We start from the raw sequence: 19,765 nt of genomic DNA, 5'->3' as shown, positions 1-19,765 counted from the left end.
ATGAAAACACTTCAAAAATTAAATGAATTATTGTTAAAAAAGATAGTACTGTATTTGCTCTCAGGATAGTATGGTATATTTTGTTCAAATAATGTGTAATTGAACTCATGTGGCTAGTAAGTTGAATAGCCAGATGAATGACAAATTTTGGAAAGAAGGATGAAATTAACTGATAAGAAAATGGCACACTTAGGCATAAAAAATAGAAGCTATACCACTCTTTTAATTCAAAGATAATGCCTGACCATGTATGGGTGGTAAACTATAAGTGAGTGTATTTCACTATGTACCTATATAGATGAACCAGGGCTAGACTGTCTTTTTCAATACCAATTGAAGGTTCCTGGTCCTTGGTACTATATACGGCATGCCTGGTCTGGTCCTTCACGTGAGCTGTTCTTACTTCTACAGCTTTCTGTATGTCATAACCTCTAAGCAATAGATCTTACTTTTCATCCTATAACAATGGAAAGCTTTCCCAGTCTCTGTCTTCAATCATGAAGGTTTAGCTGTTCTACTTGTCCTTGATCCAGAATGACATGCCATTGTGTTTCTGATCAACAAGAGGTGAATCTTTTGTAGCACTCCACAACATTCCTTGAACCTTCTGCTTCATCTGTGAGTGAGATGCACTGGAAGCAAAAAGGCTTTCAAAAAGTGTAGAATTGCTTTGTCACCTTCTAGAGAACCTTCTTTTTCTTGAGTAATTCCTGTGTTCCTTCAGAACCATCTGCTCTTACCATAATTGTTAGAATGAAAATAAGTAAAATGAATCAATTATTTTAGTTCCAACAAATTCTGACACCTATGTTGAAGTAAATTAATCAGAAGAAATGATCAAATTATGAAAGCATATCCTTTCATAGCAGCAATCTTGGACATTATTGTTAAGTTTAATTTCATTTTCTGGGAACTTTAATTAACTAAATTCCTTCTGACAATTATTTTTATATATATTTCTAAAATATTTGAATCTTATTATGAATTTTATCAGCCTTAGGAATATTATCAGCTTTAGATAAAATAACACCTCTATAATGATAAGCTGCACTATTTAGCCACTTATTTCAAAACTTTTCTATTGGATTATCTAGTACGCTAACAGTACACCAGAGACGTGGGGGCTGTAAATGGTTGTCTGTGGCAATGAGGTGATTCATGAGGTTGACTGTATCAGAAGCTACAAATGTGAACACTGGTTGACATTTCAATCACAAACACTGTAAGAACTATGAGGCCTAAACTCAGGTGAGCCTTTGTTATGGTTTGCATCTAGAATGACCCCAAAGGCTCATATTTTAAATTCTTGGTTCCAAGCATATGGCACTAGTTTTATGTTATGGAGCCTTTAGTGGAAGCTTTGTTGGAGTACATAGGTTACTAGGACTGGCCTTTGAAGGTTATACTGTCCCTAATTCTGACCTGTGCTCTCTGTTTTCTGTTTTCTGGTTATATGCTGAACTTTACCATAGGTTCCCCGCAGAATGGACTGTTCCTAGAGTCATGTTTTCCCCATCACTAAAAGCCAAAATTTTTGAGCTGGGAGCCAAAATAAATGTATTTTTATACAGAGATTTAATTGTTGCTAAAGATATGTTTATTGAGTTTTTAATTTTTTTGTTTTCTTGCATGTTTCAACAATGTTTTCTAATTTTCCCCAACAATCTTGTATATATTTTGTGAAATGTATACCTAGACATCTTTTGATATTTTTTAATAAATTATTTTCTATTAACTTTTCATTATTATGATAGAAATACTATGAATTTAGTATGCTAGTCCCATATCCCACAACATTACTGTAAATTCTTATTCTTAGAACATGCCTACAGGTTTGTTTAGAATTTTTACACTGACAAATGCATCATTGAAAGTGCTCTGTGCTCTCTTCTCTGACTTCTCTTCTTTTTTCCTTCTCCTTGTCTCTCTTTTTCTAAATAGTACTTCTTGGGTTTTTCTTCTGCTTTTTTTTGTTCTTCTAGTTTAGGTTTCAGGGAAATACTGGACAGAAGTAGTGACAAGAAATACACACAGCTTACTTCCGTCTTGACATGAATTTCCACCATTCATCCTTGTCATTTGTAGGTTTTCATAGATACCTTTATAATGGTAAATAATAAAGTTTCCTTTTCTCAGTGGTTTGCTAAGGGCTTTTCTCACAAATAGTTTTATCTGCTATTCTTCATGTGCTGAACTAGCTACATAGGTTTTCTTTCATTCTTAGTGGATTATATTAGAAAAACAGATTCCCTGACATTTAAGCAATTTTAAATATCCAAGATACTTGACTTTATATTAAAAAATAAAGATTACTAAGTCTTACATTACTAAAACTGATAACCTTCGTGGAAACCAAGGGAATCAATAATTTCAAAACTAACAGATAAGCTGCACTCAAGGAGAGGATCTGAAAAAAGCTAATTCTCTACAGTAATCAAGACTGGGCATATTAATTTATCTACAATGATTTCTTATATAAAAATGATAAAATTTAAAATGAGAATGACCACAAAGTTAGCATGAAATGAAGCTGTTCATACAATCTGGCAGAACTACAAATAGGCAGAATGAGTATTTCCAAGCACAGTTAGAAAAATTGAATATGATTGTATTTTGTACTCTAGCAGTCTCTAGCCAAGATATATGTTCTGAGAAAAAGAAACAAACAGAAATTCCTCAAAGCCTCTCCCCAACGTGGCATGAAATCAGAGATGAGAATGTTTTCAGAGAAGCATTGTATCTTATGGCAAAGGATCAAAAGCAAAGCCACTGAAGACTACAATGCCATTATCCGTGGAACAAATAAGCATCCAGTACTGGGATCAACAGCAGTGTTTTCAAAGGGCCATAAAGAATGAAAGATAAAACCAAACTCTTTGTAGATATTTGATACTCTTAAAAGACATACTCTGGAATGATGAATATACTTCTCAGTAGAATAGGCAGAAGAATAAGATGAAAGGACACAAAGGGACTTTCTTACTCTGTCTATTCATTGTTTCTGAACAAATACCCTGAAGCAAGTGGAAAAAAATACTTTTAAAGAACCAGGATGATAATGGTGAGCACAAATATTTTTATGCAATATCGTCTATGTGATTGGTTTATAAAGTGACTAATAATTAAGAATAAAGTTAAAAGTTGCAGATTTTCAAAGATTGGCCATTTCACGTAACAGAAATGACAGACAAAGATGAAGAAGTATAGCCTTACATAATGAACGAAGGCTGATGGCTGTATTTGACATGCCAGGTATCTACCATGGAGAAGTTCAACCCTTCCCAACTCTTACCAGTGCAAGACAAGTTTAGTCTTAGGACCATGTTGCTTGAACAACAACCTTCCTAAAGATATATTCATCCTCTCGAGCTATAGGAACTCTATAAACAATCAACACATTGGCCATATTATGACATATAACCTCTGAAAAGTCAGTTTAATAGATATTTTAGTTTCCTACTGCAGTAGAGAATTATTTTAGAACTGCCAGAAATATGGATTGGTACAGAGATGTAAGATTTGTGATATACAGCCAAAATACACCTAACAACAAATTTTCTATTTGTTTCCTTTTTTTTTTTTTTCAAGAGACAGGGTTTGTCTGTGTAGCTTTGGTGCTTGTCCTGGAACTAGTTCTTGTAGACCAGGTTGACCTCGAACTCTCGAACTCACAGAAATCCCCCTGCCTCTACTTCCAGAGTGCTGGGATTAAAGGTGTGCACCACTACTTCCTGGGTTCAATTATTTTTATTTACACAATTTTAAGTAGAAAATAATAGTTTAATAAAGACGATATACATTCAAGTGTGTACACTGGCAGGGAATTGGGAGAGATATTTTAAGCTTGACAAACAACATACAACTGGAAAGTTGAATGTCTGTTTCAAGAATACTTCCTCCAGGCCACGTTTAGGTTTTTATTCAGGAAAAGACAGAGTGGTAAATTATGACTCCTTTTCATTTAAAAAACAGAGTTTCTTAAATGAGAAATTCTGTTAAAGTTGCTCACCTCCTGTGATAGGAATTCATGTAGCACTTGGATTTTTAATGTGGACAGTCTTATAATGGATATACAAATATCCAAATTACCATAGAGCAGAAAATAATGCCAAAATATTAATATTTGTGATTAATATAAGTATTGCCCGGATGAAAATGAAAAGTAATTTTTTAACCATATAATTGCTCTATACTTTTTTTTTTTGTTTTGGTTTTTGAGACAGGGTTTCTCTGTGGTTTTGGAGCCTGTTCTGGAACTAGTTCTTGTAGACCAGGCTGGTCTCGAACTCACAGAGATCCGCCTGCCTCTGCCTCCCAAGTGCTGGGATTAAAGGTGTGCGCCACCACCGCCCGGCTTGGTCTATACTTTTTATGTTAAAGCATAATCTGGGAAATAAAAACATCTTTTTCCTGTTTCTTGGGTAATCCTAAATTTAGATATATTAATCCAAAGTAATAGAGCAAGTCTACCGCTCCACAACAGAAGCTAAGCAGCTTAACTCATTTTCAAAGGAAGTTGATTTAGACTGTGAGTTGACGCCTAATGGGTTGAGTGGTTTATTTTGAATTTTCCTAAACAATTTATTCTACAATATGTAGAAATCTAACAAAGAAATTGCCTCTTTCATGACCTTTTGTGACACAGTGCGAAAGTTCAGCTTCCAGAGCTCTTACACGCACTGTGTAGTGCACACAGAGCCATTGCCCTCCTGCCTTCAACTGCGGCCATCACAGCTGTTGGGGGAACTGGATGAGATAATGAATTTCTTTAAAGTACTTAGAACATAACAGGTTTTCCAAAAAGTGGGAGCTCTGAGAATTCTGCTTGGAAAGCTCTGTGCTACCGTAGCTCATACAACATCCAGTATATTGCTTACTTTTGTAAACAGACTTTTATAAAATTCAGCTGTCTTGAGATCACATTCACTTGGGAACAAAGGTGACTGAGTTGAGGAGCAGACAGAGAGTTGTTGGCCTACAGAGTCTAACAGACATTTTTAGCTCTTCAAGAAAATTTTGTGATTCTTGGCTTAAACGAAAGAAAATATTTGTTTAAAAAGTACATTTAGCTAGAACAATTTATCCATTCTCAAAATAAATCATTATGACTTAACACAAAATTTTTTATTTAAAAAGGTGGGCTATGAGAATTTGAAGGAAGTCCAAGCATATTCTGAGAAACTCAAACACCAAAAGTCAGTCCATCTATTGGAACAGATTTTGATTGTTTAAGTAGTTCAATGATAAGCCAATGTCTATAGATTACTTAAGTAAATAGAATCTTATGCCTAGCTTATTTATTTCCTTTTCCTTCCAGGATTTCACAGAGTTAGTCATTGCACTTATTTATTTAGTTATCTACCTTTTTATTGAGAAACAGTTGACATGTAAAAGGTGTATTTATATAGTGTATTAACTTGCTGGGCTGGGTATACATACATGCTTATGAAACCATCACCACCAGTGCCACAGACATGTCCATACCCTCCTGAATTGTCCTCATAGCATATTCCTTCTTCTTGATGTTAATGTTAGATTCTGCAATAACACTTCCTACAAAATCTATGCTCCTAAATTTTTACATGTTCAATGTCATGTGATTAGCAATGGGTACTTATGTAGAGAGGATTTACCTCAAGACATGGCTCATTTTTAAAATCAAGTTTGTGTTATTGGTTTGAGAAGGACAACAAGTTAGGGCATATATAATAGTATTTCAGGTTTTGCCTGGTTTTGCTGCCCCACCTTAGCTCTATGGTTGTTATTTTTAATGTTATAAATAAAACTATGAAAATTGACAAGGAGTAATCACCTGCCTCCAGACTCTACCGGCATTTAAGTATCAATTAATGAACTCCACAATAGAAATTCTTTGATACCTTGTTGCAATTTTTATAGTATAATGAAAGATCAAGTCAAGTCACTACATCTCCAGGGCACTTTATTTACTCCATAGCACATGGTATAACAAGTATCTACTGTGGGAAGAATACAGAAGTGATGCTCATGCAATCTCTAATATTAGCTCTCCTGTAGGTGATATTAGTACTCCTTGAGAGAATGACAATATCCTATTACCATGACCATCTCTGTTTGTTCTCCAGAATGCTGGTTATCACTCCTTAAACCTCTGATGTAATTCTTTCGTGCAATGTGGAATCTTTATTTTCACCTCTATGACATGGCTTTGTAAGCATTATGTGTCTACCCCTATTTTAAACAATTCCTTCTACTTTATCATGTTCCATGTGCAGATTATACCTCGTGCACATGTCTTTGCCTCCAGTGTTTCTCTCCCAAGTATATTACATAATATTCTACTATGCACATCCCTTTGTACAAGAGGGAGTCCATGCTGCTATGCTCTGTGGCATACAATAAATGGATATGGAAAAGATGCTCCATCCATTCATCCTAGAAACCCCTTGATAGAATTCCATCAGGATAAACCAAACTCTGACTCCATCTCCCCACTATCTACTCAACTCTCCATCAACCACTCATGAACCTTGTCTAAGAACTCAGCAACTCTCAGGCTATGGTGGTTCCTTGCACTCTTGTTGTAACCCCATTCTCATGTTTAATCCATCAATCTTGACATAACACACTAATTTTTATGCTTTATTATCAAACTTATGGTGCAACTGGAAATCTTGGATTCCTGTTTCTGACCGTGATAACCTTCTTATTCTCTCATTTTAATCAAATGCATGTTTTGAGCATATAGAAATCCCGAGTATTTTATTTTTCCTTTCATTCTTCTCTATTTCATCAATTTCCATTGCCAACCAGAGCCACCTGGCCTTCAGTTCATCTGCTTTGTGAGTCATCCCTATTTTCCCATCTCTTTGTCTCTCAGCTCTCCCATTCTAAAGCAGGGTCAGTTTGAATACTGCCTTTCTTTCTTCTTATGTAAGACTCAGGACAGTTATCTTTCATGTGATGTCACTGTTAGGTCCATATTGTGAAAATTTGTTTGAATCTTTAACACTGCACTTGAAGTGTCTTTTATTATTATTATTAATATAATAATAATATATTTGGCTTAATCTACCCAATTTACTTAAGCTTCCCATTTTATTGTGCCATTTACTTCAATGTCCATCCACTTCTCACCACCTGAGAGAAATAAAATTCAGTGAGGACCCACCTCTCCCATCCATATCAGTTCTTTATGTTAAAACCTTATCATAAAACATCCCTGATGTGGGATGTTCTTCTGTAGGCTGCGAATATGTGTTGCTTTTATTGGTTGATGAATGAAGGTGGTTTGGCCTACAACATGACAGAATATAGTTAGGTGGGAAATCCAAGCAGAGAATCAGGCAAAGGAAGGTGGGATGGAGAGAGTTGCCAGTGAGCTGCCAGAGCAGCAAGATGTACTAGAGAACAAGTAATGCCACGAAGTCACATAGTGATACACAGATTATTAGAATTTACCTGTAAGGGCTAGCCAGTAATAAGTCTGAGCCATCAGTCAAGCAATTATAATTAATATTAAGCCTCTGAATGATTGTTTTATAAATGGCTGTGGGGACAGGCTAGCTGGAGAGAAACCAATCTAGAGGAACTGGGTGGCACAGAGGAAAGCTTCCTGGCTACACATCACTATAGGTCTATGTTTTTTATGCTAAAGAAGTGTTTACAATCATTTGATCATTTTGATTGTGTGTCTATATGATTGGATATCTCTGTCTGTATGCAAATTTGTGCAATGACACATATTAGTATAACTTGTATTGATTTTCTCTTTTTCAACGTGTGAATTATGACTGAAGTCAGGTCATCAGACTTGGATGGAAGTACCTTTAGCAACTAAGCCACCTTGTCAGCCCATTTCTACTTAATAATATTTCTTGCTGAGTTTGCAGCAAAACTGTTACCTTTTTGGTGTGGATGTAGATATAATTTACTCATGAGAGTCTCCATTCTTTCACCACTCTTATTGTTTACCATCTGTTTTCCTGATGCCTGTAAGTATGTAACCTAAAGCTATTAGATCAATGCCATGTCACAGCTATTCTTAGGCAGTGGAATTTAGGATTAAGGGGCTTTTGTTACAGGAAATAGAGCTCTACAAGAAGTATGGGGTTTATAAATGACCCCATAGAAGTTTCTTTACATCTACATAGATGCTTATATTCAATATATGCATGTGCGTGATTCTTTTTCAGAGAAGTTTGTGTGTGTGTGAACTTAATTTTTTACTAACCTGTTCCATTATTAATGTGTTAGGGGAGTTTTGAGTACCTAAGAGAACTCAATTACAAAACAAATTGCTTTCTATATGAAAATATTCTTGTAATAAATGTAATTAAAGTGTAGCTTTCTGGTTTTAAGTTTGCTTTTCTCATATATGGGATTTTTTGAAGTGTAGCATCATAATAAATTTGTATATCTCTTTTATGAAATGAATGGGTCCCTATACATCAATCCATTTTTCCATAAATATATGGCCATTGAATTGTGAAATTTTCTTTAGACTTAAAACAGTGGTCTTTGAAGATGATTAAAAAGATTCAAAAATTAGACCTCCAGCTCCTTTACCAGAGTTGAGGCTGGTCCTAGGGACCCCAGATCATTGCCTAGCCCAATTATTATCAGAGAGGCTTCGCCCAGCAATTGATGGAAACAGATGCAGGGATCCACAGCCAAACATTAGGCGGGCCTTGGTAAATCCTGTTGAGAGAGCAGGAGGAAGCTTTATGGGAACCAGAGGGGCCGAGAGCACCATGGGAAAATATAGAGTCAACTAGCTTGGCTTCATGGGATCTCACAGAGACTGAACCACTATCCAGAGAACTTGCATGGGACTGACCTGTGCCCTTTGTACTTGTGTTGCCCATATGTCGCTTCATCTTCTTGTGGGACCCCTGGCAGAGGGAGTGGGGGTTGTCTCTGACTCTGTTGCCTGCTCTTGGGACTCTTGCCTCTTACTGGGTTGCCTCCTCCAGCCTCAATAGGAGAGGAGGTGCCTAGTCTTGCTGCAACTTTATACACTTTGCTTGCTGAGTACTTTTCTAAAGGGAAGGTGGAGGAAGTGGACGGGGAGAGGGACTGGACGGAGAGGGGGGATGGAGGGGAAACTGTGATCAGGCTGGGAAAAATTAATTAGTTGATTAATTTAAAAATTAAGAATTAGGTCCAGTGAGATGCTTCAGTGGGAAAGTACTTGCTGCCCAAGTCTAATGACTTCAGGTTAATATGATGTGGTGCATGTACAGATGTGTAATGACCAAATCAGGGCAATTAGCACATCCATCATTTTAACATTCATCCCCTGTGTGATTTGGAATCCTCAGCTCAGGTGTTAACCCCTGAGCCTCTGGTGTAGTGATTACTGTAGTGGCATTTTCAGTTTACCCGCATCCTCTCCACACAATGGAGCTGACTAGTTTCTTTCTGAGTTTCTGAACCTGGGATAACTTATAGCAGTAGAAGTATGCTACCACAGTATGACAAAAGGAGACAAAATGAGAGGTTGGTATGAAAACACAAAGATCTGGACTAAGACTCAAAGGGCAAAGAAAGGTTACCTTGGCAACATAACTGCTGTGGCGAAGACTGCCCTGGCTCATGGTGACAGGAAATGAGTCAAATAAGTGACCAGAGGAATCTCTTAAGAGACAGATGATGGGTCAGCTCAGGAGGCAGTCAAGTAAAGGCCCTTTATGAGGCTCCTCTGCCTTGAGCACTGCTGCACATACCTCCAACGACTTACCTCTGCGAGGTAGAATTCATCGTACTGCCTTCTGAAGTTCTCTCCCTTGTAGTAGTTGCTGGCTGCGACTATCACGTCCACAGTCACCATGCTCAGAATAAACATGTGGAAAACGGATGACCGCATCATTTTCTGAGGAGGCAAAACTGATAGGTAAATTCTTCACGAAGACACAAACCTCACCACTGACATGTGTGTGGTGATATATTTTGAGGGACAACACATCTATGGGACAATATGGCAGTGAAAAACAGTATTTCCAAGGCCACTGATCAATGTCTTTCTTGTTCAATAGTGAGACCAAAGGAAGCCATTTCTTTCAGCGAGTTAAAGATGTAGAAGAACAGAGTTTCAGAAATCTTCAGTTAAAATTGGAAAATATATTTAATTTCACTTGTATATACTTGAATCTTGGACATTGGGTTGTTTCGACCTTGAGTTGTGAATATATGGAAAAATAGTTTTCATAATGGTTATTCTGAAAAACAAGTATGTCTGTTTGGTATCAAGGAGGATAATAAAACATTTTGCTGATGGTTATAAAGTTATAAAGAGGGAGAAACAGAAGATTTATTTTCCTTTATTGCTTATATAAATTCTGAAAATAATCTTGTAATGAATAATGACTGTTGAGCTTATTATCTGGAGCTCTTCTAGAATTTTACATAGATTAACTCAATCAAAGTTGACGATAGTCCTAGGATGTCATTCTAATTTGACGAATAAGAAAACTGAGACTCCAAGAAGTTAAGTAATTTTCTCCACTGTCACATAAGAATCAAGGCTGGACTCAGGATTGGGGATTAAATCTGGTCCAAGTCCATTTTCTGTATTGGAGTAGAACTAACTAAGCATTAAAAACAGGTATCACAGTGGCTGCCATGTGTTGAATGTTTATTATGTTTCAAGCCATTTATGCACATGCTATTCATGCTGCGTCTGTTAATGCTACAGCTCTAAACAGTAGCATATATGACATGTATTATACACAGCATTCATAGGACTTAGGTTGTTTGTTCAAGACCACACAACAGAATGAATGCATCAGAACCAAGCTCTACCACTAAATCTGTTTGAAGTCTATTCTGTGATTTTACTGCATTGTGAGGAAGAGATCATCTAAGTGGAGAGTGTGAAGGCACTGGACACAGAAAGCCAACCACTCAGGACTGATGCTACATATGGTCTCTTCTTTTATTGTGTGGTTTTTTTTTGGTATTAGCAGGAAATTTATTATAGATTCATAAATAGGAGAGAGTGCATGAGAGCTTGATAAAGGAAGAGAGAGAATATGAATTTGAATGAGGCATGGAACGAGAACTATGCCATTTCATTTAGACATGGAGATTCGTCCTGTGGCAGATAAACGTATAGCACAAAGTGGAGGCAGGTGGGGAGTAAGGCTTCAGAGAAAAGCTTGCATAGGCTTTGCTAACACCCCAAAGCAAAACCTTTCTGAGTCAGAACATAGAAAGCAGTCACATCTTCTCTACTTGAGGCTTCTTTTTTTCCCCATACTATGGACATTGTGTGTCCCTGCCCTATGATCTGACTGACAAGTTCCTTAGCAGTGCAACTGAAAGAACCTAGATAATTCTCAGACTGAGACTGAGATAAAGTATACTTGAAAGATGGCTAAGGCATCATCTCACCTAGCCCTCTCTAACAGAATGGGGTGTAGCCCAGCCCAGTTGGGGGTAGCCAAATTGTCTGCAGCTGAGACTCCACCACTTCCTGGTGTTGTACCCCTGAACAAACCACATAAGCCCCAGGTGCAGTCATTGCACCTCAATTTTCTTCACAGTAAGTGGACACAATTTGTTCAAAATGTATATTACCATTTTTAAATATGACAACATCTATTAAGATGTGCTAACACGCTGCAGGCCCTATATAGTCTTCTAGCCCAAGCAAATGCCATTTTATGATCCAGATATGTTTCTGTCAGGAATGAGAAATTAATCACACAAGGTGAATGAATTAATTATATTGGACATCTCTGAGCCCAGAACCAAGGAAGATAAACCAAAGTGATAAAAAACCTAATAAATCTAGAGATGTCTGAACCAAGGGAAAAGTCAATTTTCCATGAAGCTTCATGTCCTTCCTGGCAATTGAACACTTTTCTATCTTTTTCTCTTTGACTTTATTTCATCAGTAATATAAAAATCGAATTCAAAATCTGCCAATCAACCTGTTTGTATGGCCATCAAGTTACTTGCAGGAACTACTGATCTTTGTAACACAGATAAGGAAATCAGTTGTCAAATTTCTATTCTTGTTAGAATTTGCATTGTTATTTTCTCTTTCTTTGCATTGTGAGAGTTAAATTCCACGCCCATCACTTCCTTTCTATACCCTTTTCAACATAATGTTCTATTAAAAACATGTCACCCGATTTCTATTTTATTAGCATGAAAGAAAAGCTACAACTTTTTCTTTCTGTTTTCCTTCACTTTGGATTTGGGTCTTAAGTAAACTGTTATTACAGAAAGGTCCAAACAAAGCTTTCAGCCATGGCTGTCAAAAAAACTTTGAAATTGGTTTTTTAACTGTCACAGCTTGGCTTTGGAGCTGTCATTATAATTAGGTTATTTTTTTGTCTGAATGTCTATGTATCTCTGTTGGTACAGAGTCATTAAAATAATCACTCACAATGGAGTTTGATATGCTATAATAACCGTGGCTTGGTTGACTTGCTCCTGCGTAATAACTTTCAATCATTAAATAAGAATGAGGGTGATAAGTATGTGTAGAAACCAAATTTAAATATTCAAACTAGTAACTCTACCTTTAATATGAAAGCTAGTGACAGAGACCACTGGAACTAATTCAGTCAACCAGTGTTAGAAGCTGTCCATCAACTTCCATGATGTAAAATGACTGATGGTATTGCATGTGCACACATTCTTGTGTTTGCAGGAGTCCAAGTCTATCCCTTCAGTTTTCACTTTCTTATGCAAATTAGGATAGAGAAAATTGAAGTTGAATAGATCTCACAAAACACTATGAAACTTGAGGCTTCCACAGTTCTATTACTTAACATAAATGTAGGTTCTACCTACCATTTATTTATCTATACACATATACACACACACACACTTTCCATGAACATCCACATGTACAAATTTAAGTGTATGTATATATGTGTTGTATTTTTATATCTTTATACATGTAGTATAAGAATTTTCAGACATCTGTATTCAAGCTTTTTAAAGTTCCTTCATTTAAAATGTCATTTTAGTTCACTTTTTGTTAAGTTAAAGGACAGAAGAGAAGGCTCAGTATTTAAGAATGATTATTGCTCTTCTAGATGATCCACATTCTGTTCCCCATACACACATAAGGCATCTCACAACCTCCTATAATTCCAGCACCAGGGATTCCAACAGCATCTTCTTATCTCAGTGAGTATATATATATATATATATATATATATCCAGATATACATTCACAGACATAAATAAAAGTAGAACCACCTTTTAAAATGCTTTGAAAAATTATCAGTCAACTTCTGAATAATTTTCAGTTTTACCTTGCTCCAAAATCCATTTATTTGTATAAATGACCATTGGAGTTACAAAGACATGAAGAGACTTTAATAGAATCTTTCCCAAGGCATCAAAATCTGTCAGAAACACTAGAGACTTTCTACTAGTCAGCTGCACCCTGGAAGGTGCTTAGAAATGCAGGAACTAAGACTGCTTCCTAGCCATAAAATACTGAAATCTGTAACTTTTACAAGGTCCCTAGGTGGTATCTGGTGTTAAGTTCAAGTTTAAGAATTGGTGCAGTGGATAATACTCATTGATTAAGAGGATAATCTGGATTAAGTAGAATCTAACAAAGACTGGCTGGATATCATCGTTATAGCAGGAACTCTTGATCCCCAAATGGATGGCAGTTCCTTCCTGTCAAAGTCCATGCAAAGAACCAGTTAGACAAAAGGGTTTGCAACATAAGGGGACTTTCTGAAGCCACAATTACAGACTCTTTAAAAATGGCAGGGAATGAGGTAGCTTCAAAGGCTAGAAAAGAAAAGGGAATAACCTTAGTTTTCAAAAAACAATGGCGTGCCACTGATGTCTCATTTTTTTTCTCCAATGAAAATGAGTTTTGGCGTCTGATCTGCAGCATATGATGAATTTGTATTGTTTTAAGTAACTAAGTTTGTGGACATTTGTTTCAGCTGCAATGGGAAACCATAGAGTACTGTCTATTATTTTGGTAGATATCATCTTAAATTATTCTCTAGGGAAATGATTGAACACACCTGTCCAGTACTAAGTAAGACTTAGCTATGGTCTCCACACAGGGTGACTCATTAGTAAGATGCTGTAAATACTGTTGCTTCAAATGTAAACAACATTATAGTAACTGTATCTTTTATATTGTACTGCGCTAGGAAGTGCCAGGAGAGAATAATGCAATGGTGCAAAGGCCAAGAACAATAAATATAACTTTTATACTAGTTCAGAGATGAGGAAGGAGCTCAACGGTTGAGTGCTTGTCTAGCTAGTATGCACCAAGCCTGTGCTCATGCAAAAACAAAAGAGACAGAAAAACACTAGCTTTGAGTCCCATTGTCTAAGGAAAACCTTCATTAGGCTGTAAGTGAAGCTATGTGGGGACAGAGGTCCTTCTGCAATTAAAATCAATATTAACAAGAAATTGTATCATGAGAAGAGGCAGTCTGTACTAGAGTGCTTGGTCTGTGCCAAGCTTCGTTTCAAGTACACTGATTCAATGACAATGCTGATGCAATGACACCATTTGGTCCTCAATAGTCTTGGCATTTGGTGTTCATGTCATCTCTCTTTATCAGGAAGAAACAGACTTCTTTGAAAGGATGAGTAGTGTTCCAATCACATTAAGTTGGAAAGCATTCTCAAATGTTTTGGGAACAAAGCAGGTGTTCTTGGCCTTTGTTGAGCAGTCAAGAAGCCCTTGACATGGCTCTAGATGCTAAAATAGATGTGAAGCAGTATCTTTGCTGAGGGTTTGTCTGGGAATAAAAGGCAGAAGCACATGAAGCTTGTGCTTAAAACCTGAAGATAGTTTGTTCTGTACAGAAGGATGTAAGATATCATAATATAATGGAATGTTAATTTTAAGACTAGTTAAGTCTGTGCCTGACGACATCTCCATGACAATATTTGCTCTTCTAGCAACTAGATGCTTTATCTACATATTTTATTGAAGCATGAATATAAGCAGGCCTATTTAATGCAGTATGTAGCCTAGGAGACATCATAAACACTGTTTTGGAAAACTGGAGGACTTTAAAAATACAGGTACAATCAGTTGCTTATGGAGGAAGCTAAGAGAGATAAAACATAAGAAATTAATTAAAAGAAACAACAAATCTTGAGACAGATTATGAAGATTCATAGATTTCCAAAATGTCTAAAGTGATCTTGTTTTGGTTGTTTATGTGTTTATGGGGAAATACTTCTATTAATTTTTAGCTAATATTTTTCCATGAAATAGTGCCTTTGAGAGCCTTAAGATTCTGTAGATAAAACATCCAAAACAGAACATCTGTGGCCTTAGAGTATGATATTAGAATATGATATCTTGATGAATACCATAGCTCAGAAGTTGAATCTTTCATTTGCTTATTGAATGAACAAAATATACTACCTTGGGTAAAAATAAACTTTCTCCTACTAAACATTGCATCATTTGGGTATTAAATTTTGAATGTTATTTGGATTTTAAAATGAATAATTCAGAGAACAATGCATTTATAAGGTACAATTTTCAAAAAACATATTGCATATGATCTGTGAACACATGAATAAGAACATAAAAGAAAACCTGTCTCAACAAACCAAAAAAAAGAATGAGAATATAACAATGAGCAATTTCACAAAACCTAAAATAAGTCTCCCATTCACAAGTGTTGTGTCCTTATTGAGATGACGTCTGCATGCTAATGCTTCTATAATTGATATAAAAATGGATCCATCCAACTCAAATATTTTTTTGAAACAGACCAGTGTATTCCCTTCTAGAGTGTGTCTTTCTTAATCACCTGTTCTTGGAGAGGGAGGACAGGGTCCACTAGTAACTCTCCACAAGGATATTGAGAATCTATGATGCAACAAATACCTTCTCAGCTACCATACCTTAAAAGTTTCCTGCTCTTTTATTTGAGAAAGAAAGATAAAAGTGAATATCTGGAAATCAAATTGCAAGGAGAAAACTCTCATAAATCCTTTTAATCTCTTGTCCAGAATCAGCCCACTGTTATGTTCTTAAATTGATATTTAATTAACTATCAATTAATATTGGTAGTCATACTATTATTATCAGTATACTTCAATTATCAGCTCTTGACCATACAATACAAGTTAGATTTTAATAAGAAGAAGCTCACATGTGCTTGGATGGGAAAAGTTGCTAACCTGGGTTGAATGTTATTTTTAGCTAGTAATTTTGACATTTTTTTTCAATCTGTGTGGAAAAGTCTGGTGGCCTCACACTGAACTCACATGCATGTCCATGCCTTTGGCAGTATCTTCTACAGAAACCATTCAGTCATGTTATTTATCTCTGGTTAGTTTATAATAACAGAGGAGCAGTGAGAAGAAAATTGTGAAATATTGTTCGCTAGGTTTACTCTTATTTTAGGGTGCCAGAACCACCACACTGACATGCTGACCTAGTTATGGATCCTAATGTCCTCTTCACTCAGTCAGCCAAGTCAAGAGCATAGATGTGAATGGAAGAGTGGCTGACCATAGATGTCCAAACTATTAGCTGAGATTTGGCATAGACTGGGAAGACTTTTCAAGTAAATCATAGATTCACAAGCAAAGATTAGTATTTCCTTTATAAACCAGCATGGCATAAGCCAAACAACTTAACTTGGTTGCTAACCACTAAGCTATTCCAGGTATTCTGGTCTTTCCATAGATCATTGGTCTGCTTCACAGATTTAAAAATTATTGATCTGATTATGAATGTTGTTCCTTGGGGAAAGGGAAGACAATTTATTGATGTCCTAAAGGTATTCAGCCTCATTATCCAAGGCCAAACCACATGTACCACATGTTTAAGTCCCATTTTTCTCTATAGAGACTCATCATAATCTACAATACTAAGGCAGTCACATTAATATGATGACTTGCTCAGCACTAGGGACCCACAAATATATTTCTGGACTCTGAGAAACTGTAATGAAGACCATACTGATCTGTACATACAGGTTTAAGTATTCCTTAAATACTTAAAATAGACCATTTCCTAAAATTTAACAAAATCATCTGTCCTGAATTGATTTTAGCTATGGTGTGTGTTGCTTGCAAAGGCTTCAATTTAAGACAGCATGGGCTTTCCTGAATACAATGCCATAATGGACATTCATGCTTTGAACCATATTACTGAACAGTGCTTAATGTGCCCCTGTTTCCTCACACTTTGTGGCCACACATTTATAGATTAGTGGGAGAAACGGGAAGTAAATGAAGATCTGTACCAAATGCTCCCAATTAGTTTAACTATAATTTAAGGATTAAGAACTCAGTGTCCCTACATGACTTCATTATTGACATTTGGAAAAAATCAGGAAGGAAAATGTCAAATCTTGGCTCATAAACAATGATGTGTTGACCTTGTTAATATGCTAGCCTCAGATAATAATAAAGATCAGAACATTAAAATTTTCACCATATTTTCCTCTCATGCTAGAAAAAAAAAGAGTAATGGAAGAAAGACGTCCAAACACTATGATTTTGTTCCTCTCCTCAAATTTTCCTCTCAGCCAATTAATTTAGTTCTGATACAAGAAATGGAGCATGTCATTGTGCCTGTATGTCTGCATATAAGTACACATGCCAATTAGTTTCATTCAGTCACTTCACAATGTAAATGTGCGTCAAGGCAATACACTTTAAATCTATAAACTAGAATAAACAAACTAATGGATTTAGAAACAAGGACAAAGAAACTGACTTCCAAGGCCTGGGGTTGGGGATTGTGGGTGGGGTACATGGCTGGGCCTGGAGGCTGAGTCAGTTGACATTGAAATATGCAGAAACTGAATTCCTAGATGTAAGCAATTACCCTCAAGGGGTGAGTGAGGCTGTGAATGTGCTATTGACAAGGATGGTCCTTTCTTCAGGTTGAGTGACCAACTCTCTGATCCTGGCCTTCAGCTGGATGTTGGGATTAATTGAGTCCTGGCTTTCAGCTACTCTTCCCTCCTAGAACCTTCTAATTAAAGTTACTAGAAGCTGTGCCTAGTTAGAGGATCAGAGGATGGGATTATCACCTGTTGGTCATTGACTGCAGTGTATTTAAGTCTACATGGTGTTAATAAAAGGGGGCTTTGGTATCAGTGTTAAAAGGTCTGAGTGTTGGTCTGTTTCTGCGTCTGTATTCTCAACCTCCAGCCCCTTGCCTGAAGCTCGCAAACTGGGTTCTAGCGCACAGAGTGCAGACATGGGGGCGCGGTGCACGGCAATTCGAGGTCCCTATGCTGGGAGTTCAAGGAGCATGAATCCTGGTACTTACATATTGAAGGATCCTATTATTCCTGATTGTCAGATAAGGGAACTGAAACTCAAAAAGCTTTGGAAAGTTGTTCCAAAGGGCCCTTGGATACATTGTCTTAGCTAGACCTCCTTATCTTCTCACACTGGTCTAGGAAGACAGAAGATACTAACTGGTAAGATGAACTTAATGCCTCACAGGCACCACCAGTTCTTAAAATTATCTACCAGTTGTGGGATGATTCATTAAGAAGATAGACATTATAAGAACGATCTAGGATGTCACTCAAAATACATGTACCACACTGTTCACCTCTCAATCTTCACCTTCAGTGGAAAATCTCTCAAAAAGCATTAAAACACTACAGTAATAATCTCGTCATAATTTGACCTATTCATGGAAAAAGAAAGCCCTTTACCATTTTTCCTTGCAGAAGGGGGAACAACATGGGATCTTACCAGAGAAATTTAGTGGGAGCATTCCATGTCTTGCGTGTACTTTCATTTTCCTGTCAGATATTCCTTATGATAATAGACCACTGGGTATGCATGTGTTGGAAGAGAGCGCCTAGAATACAGCCACATCTATCAAATTGTCAAGGATGAAAACTGCTACCTGAGAGACAGGGGGAAGGCTTGTCATAGCCATGGCTGAGGAAGGACTTTCCCATTTAATTTGATTCTATTCATCATGCATTACAGTGACCCCCCTCACATAGATGTTACAATAAAAAAGAGCGCTTAAATGGCTACCTAATGGTGGGTTTGATGCTAAAAGAGTCAATTATAACTCTTCAATTTTCTGAGACCCACATTTAAGCACACATTCAAGAAACTTTCTAAATTGCTTCATCATATTGCACGAGAGACTTCCCACACTGCCTAAATAACAGCAAAGTGTAGATAGATTTTTCTTTGGGCTGCCAGTTCACAAATAACAAGAAGATTTATTATTAATTATGAAATCTTTGCCTTAGCTTAGATTGTTCCTAATTAGTTCTTATAACTTAAATTAACCCATATATTTTTAATCTACATTCTGTTGGTGGCTCAATACCTCATTTCTGTATTGTTCATCCTGCTTCCTCTGCACTGGCTGGTTACTCTGTCTTTCTTCTTAGAGACCTTTCTCTCCCTGGAAATCCCACCTAGCTCTCCTGCCTAGTTATTGGCCATTCAGTTTTTATTACACCAACCACAGCAATACATCGTCACAGTGTACAAGTATCCTACAGCAGGAGATTGCACAGTTTGCATCCATGCATCTAGTATCCACATTTTTGATTTGTCCCCATATTTTATATTTTTATTTCTTTGTATTCATATATAAGTGATATGACTTTTAGAAATGTATGAGATTTCTGAAAATCATTTATATTAAGTGACATGTTAGCAATCTGAAGATTGCTTATTAGTCTGCAGAAATTCATAAGTGAACAACAAATGTACGAAAATATGTTTGCATGTACTGGCCATAATCACACTACTATATGATACTGTTAGTCTGTTGGCCCCAATCTATCGGCACCCCGAGTGCTGTATTCCA

General features: G+C 36.6%; 1 protein-coding gene across 9 annotated transcripts in view; it reads right to left on the bottom strand.

Annotated features, from left to right (window-relative positions):
* The window catches only part of LOC130884855 (fibroblast growth factor 14), a 989,760-nt gene that overhangs the window by 149,338 nt on the left and 820,657 nt on the right, over nt 1–19,765 (bottom strand). For all 9 annotated transcript variants that reach the window (XM_057786110.1, XM_057786112.1, XM_057786113.1 and 6 more), the window contains one exon: nt 9,722–9,853. In XM_057786110.1, coding sequence (XP_057642093.1) covers nt 9,722–9,853 — 132 coding nt within the window. The remainder of the gene's footprint in view (nt 1–9,721; nt 9,854–19,765) is intronic.

Source organism: Chionomys nivalis, chromosome 12 (genome assembly GCF_950005125.1).
Source record: "Chionomys nivalis chromosome 12, mChiNiv1.1, whole genome shotgun sequence".
Lineage (NCBI taxonomy): Eukaryota > Metazoa > Chordata > Mammalia > Rodentia > Cricetidae > Chionomys > Chionomys nivalis.
This window is presented reverse-complemented; position numbering and strand designations above follow the sequence as displayed.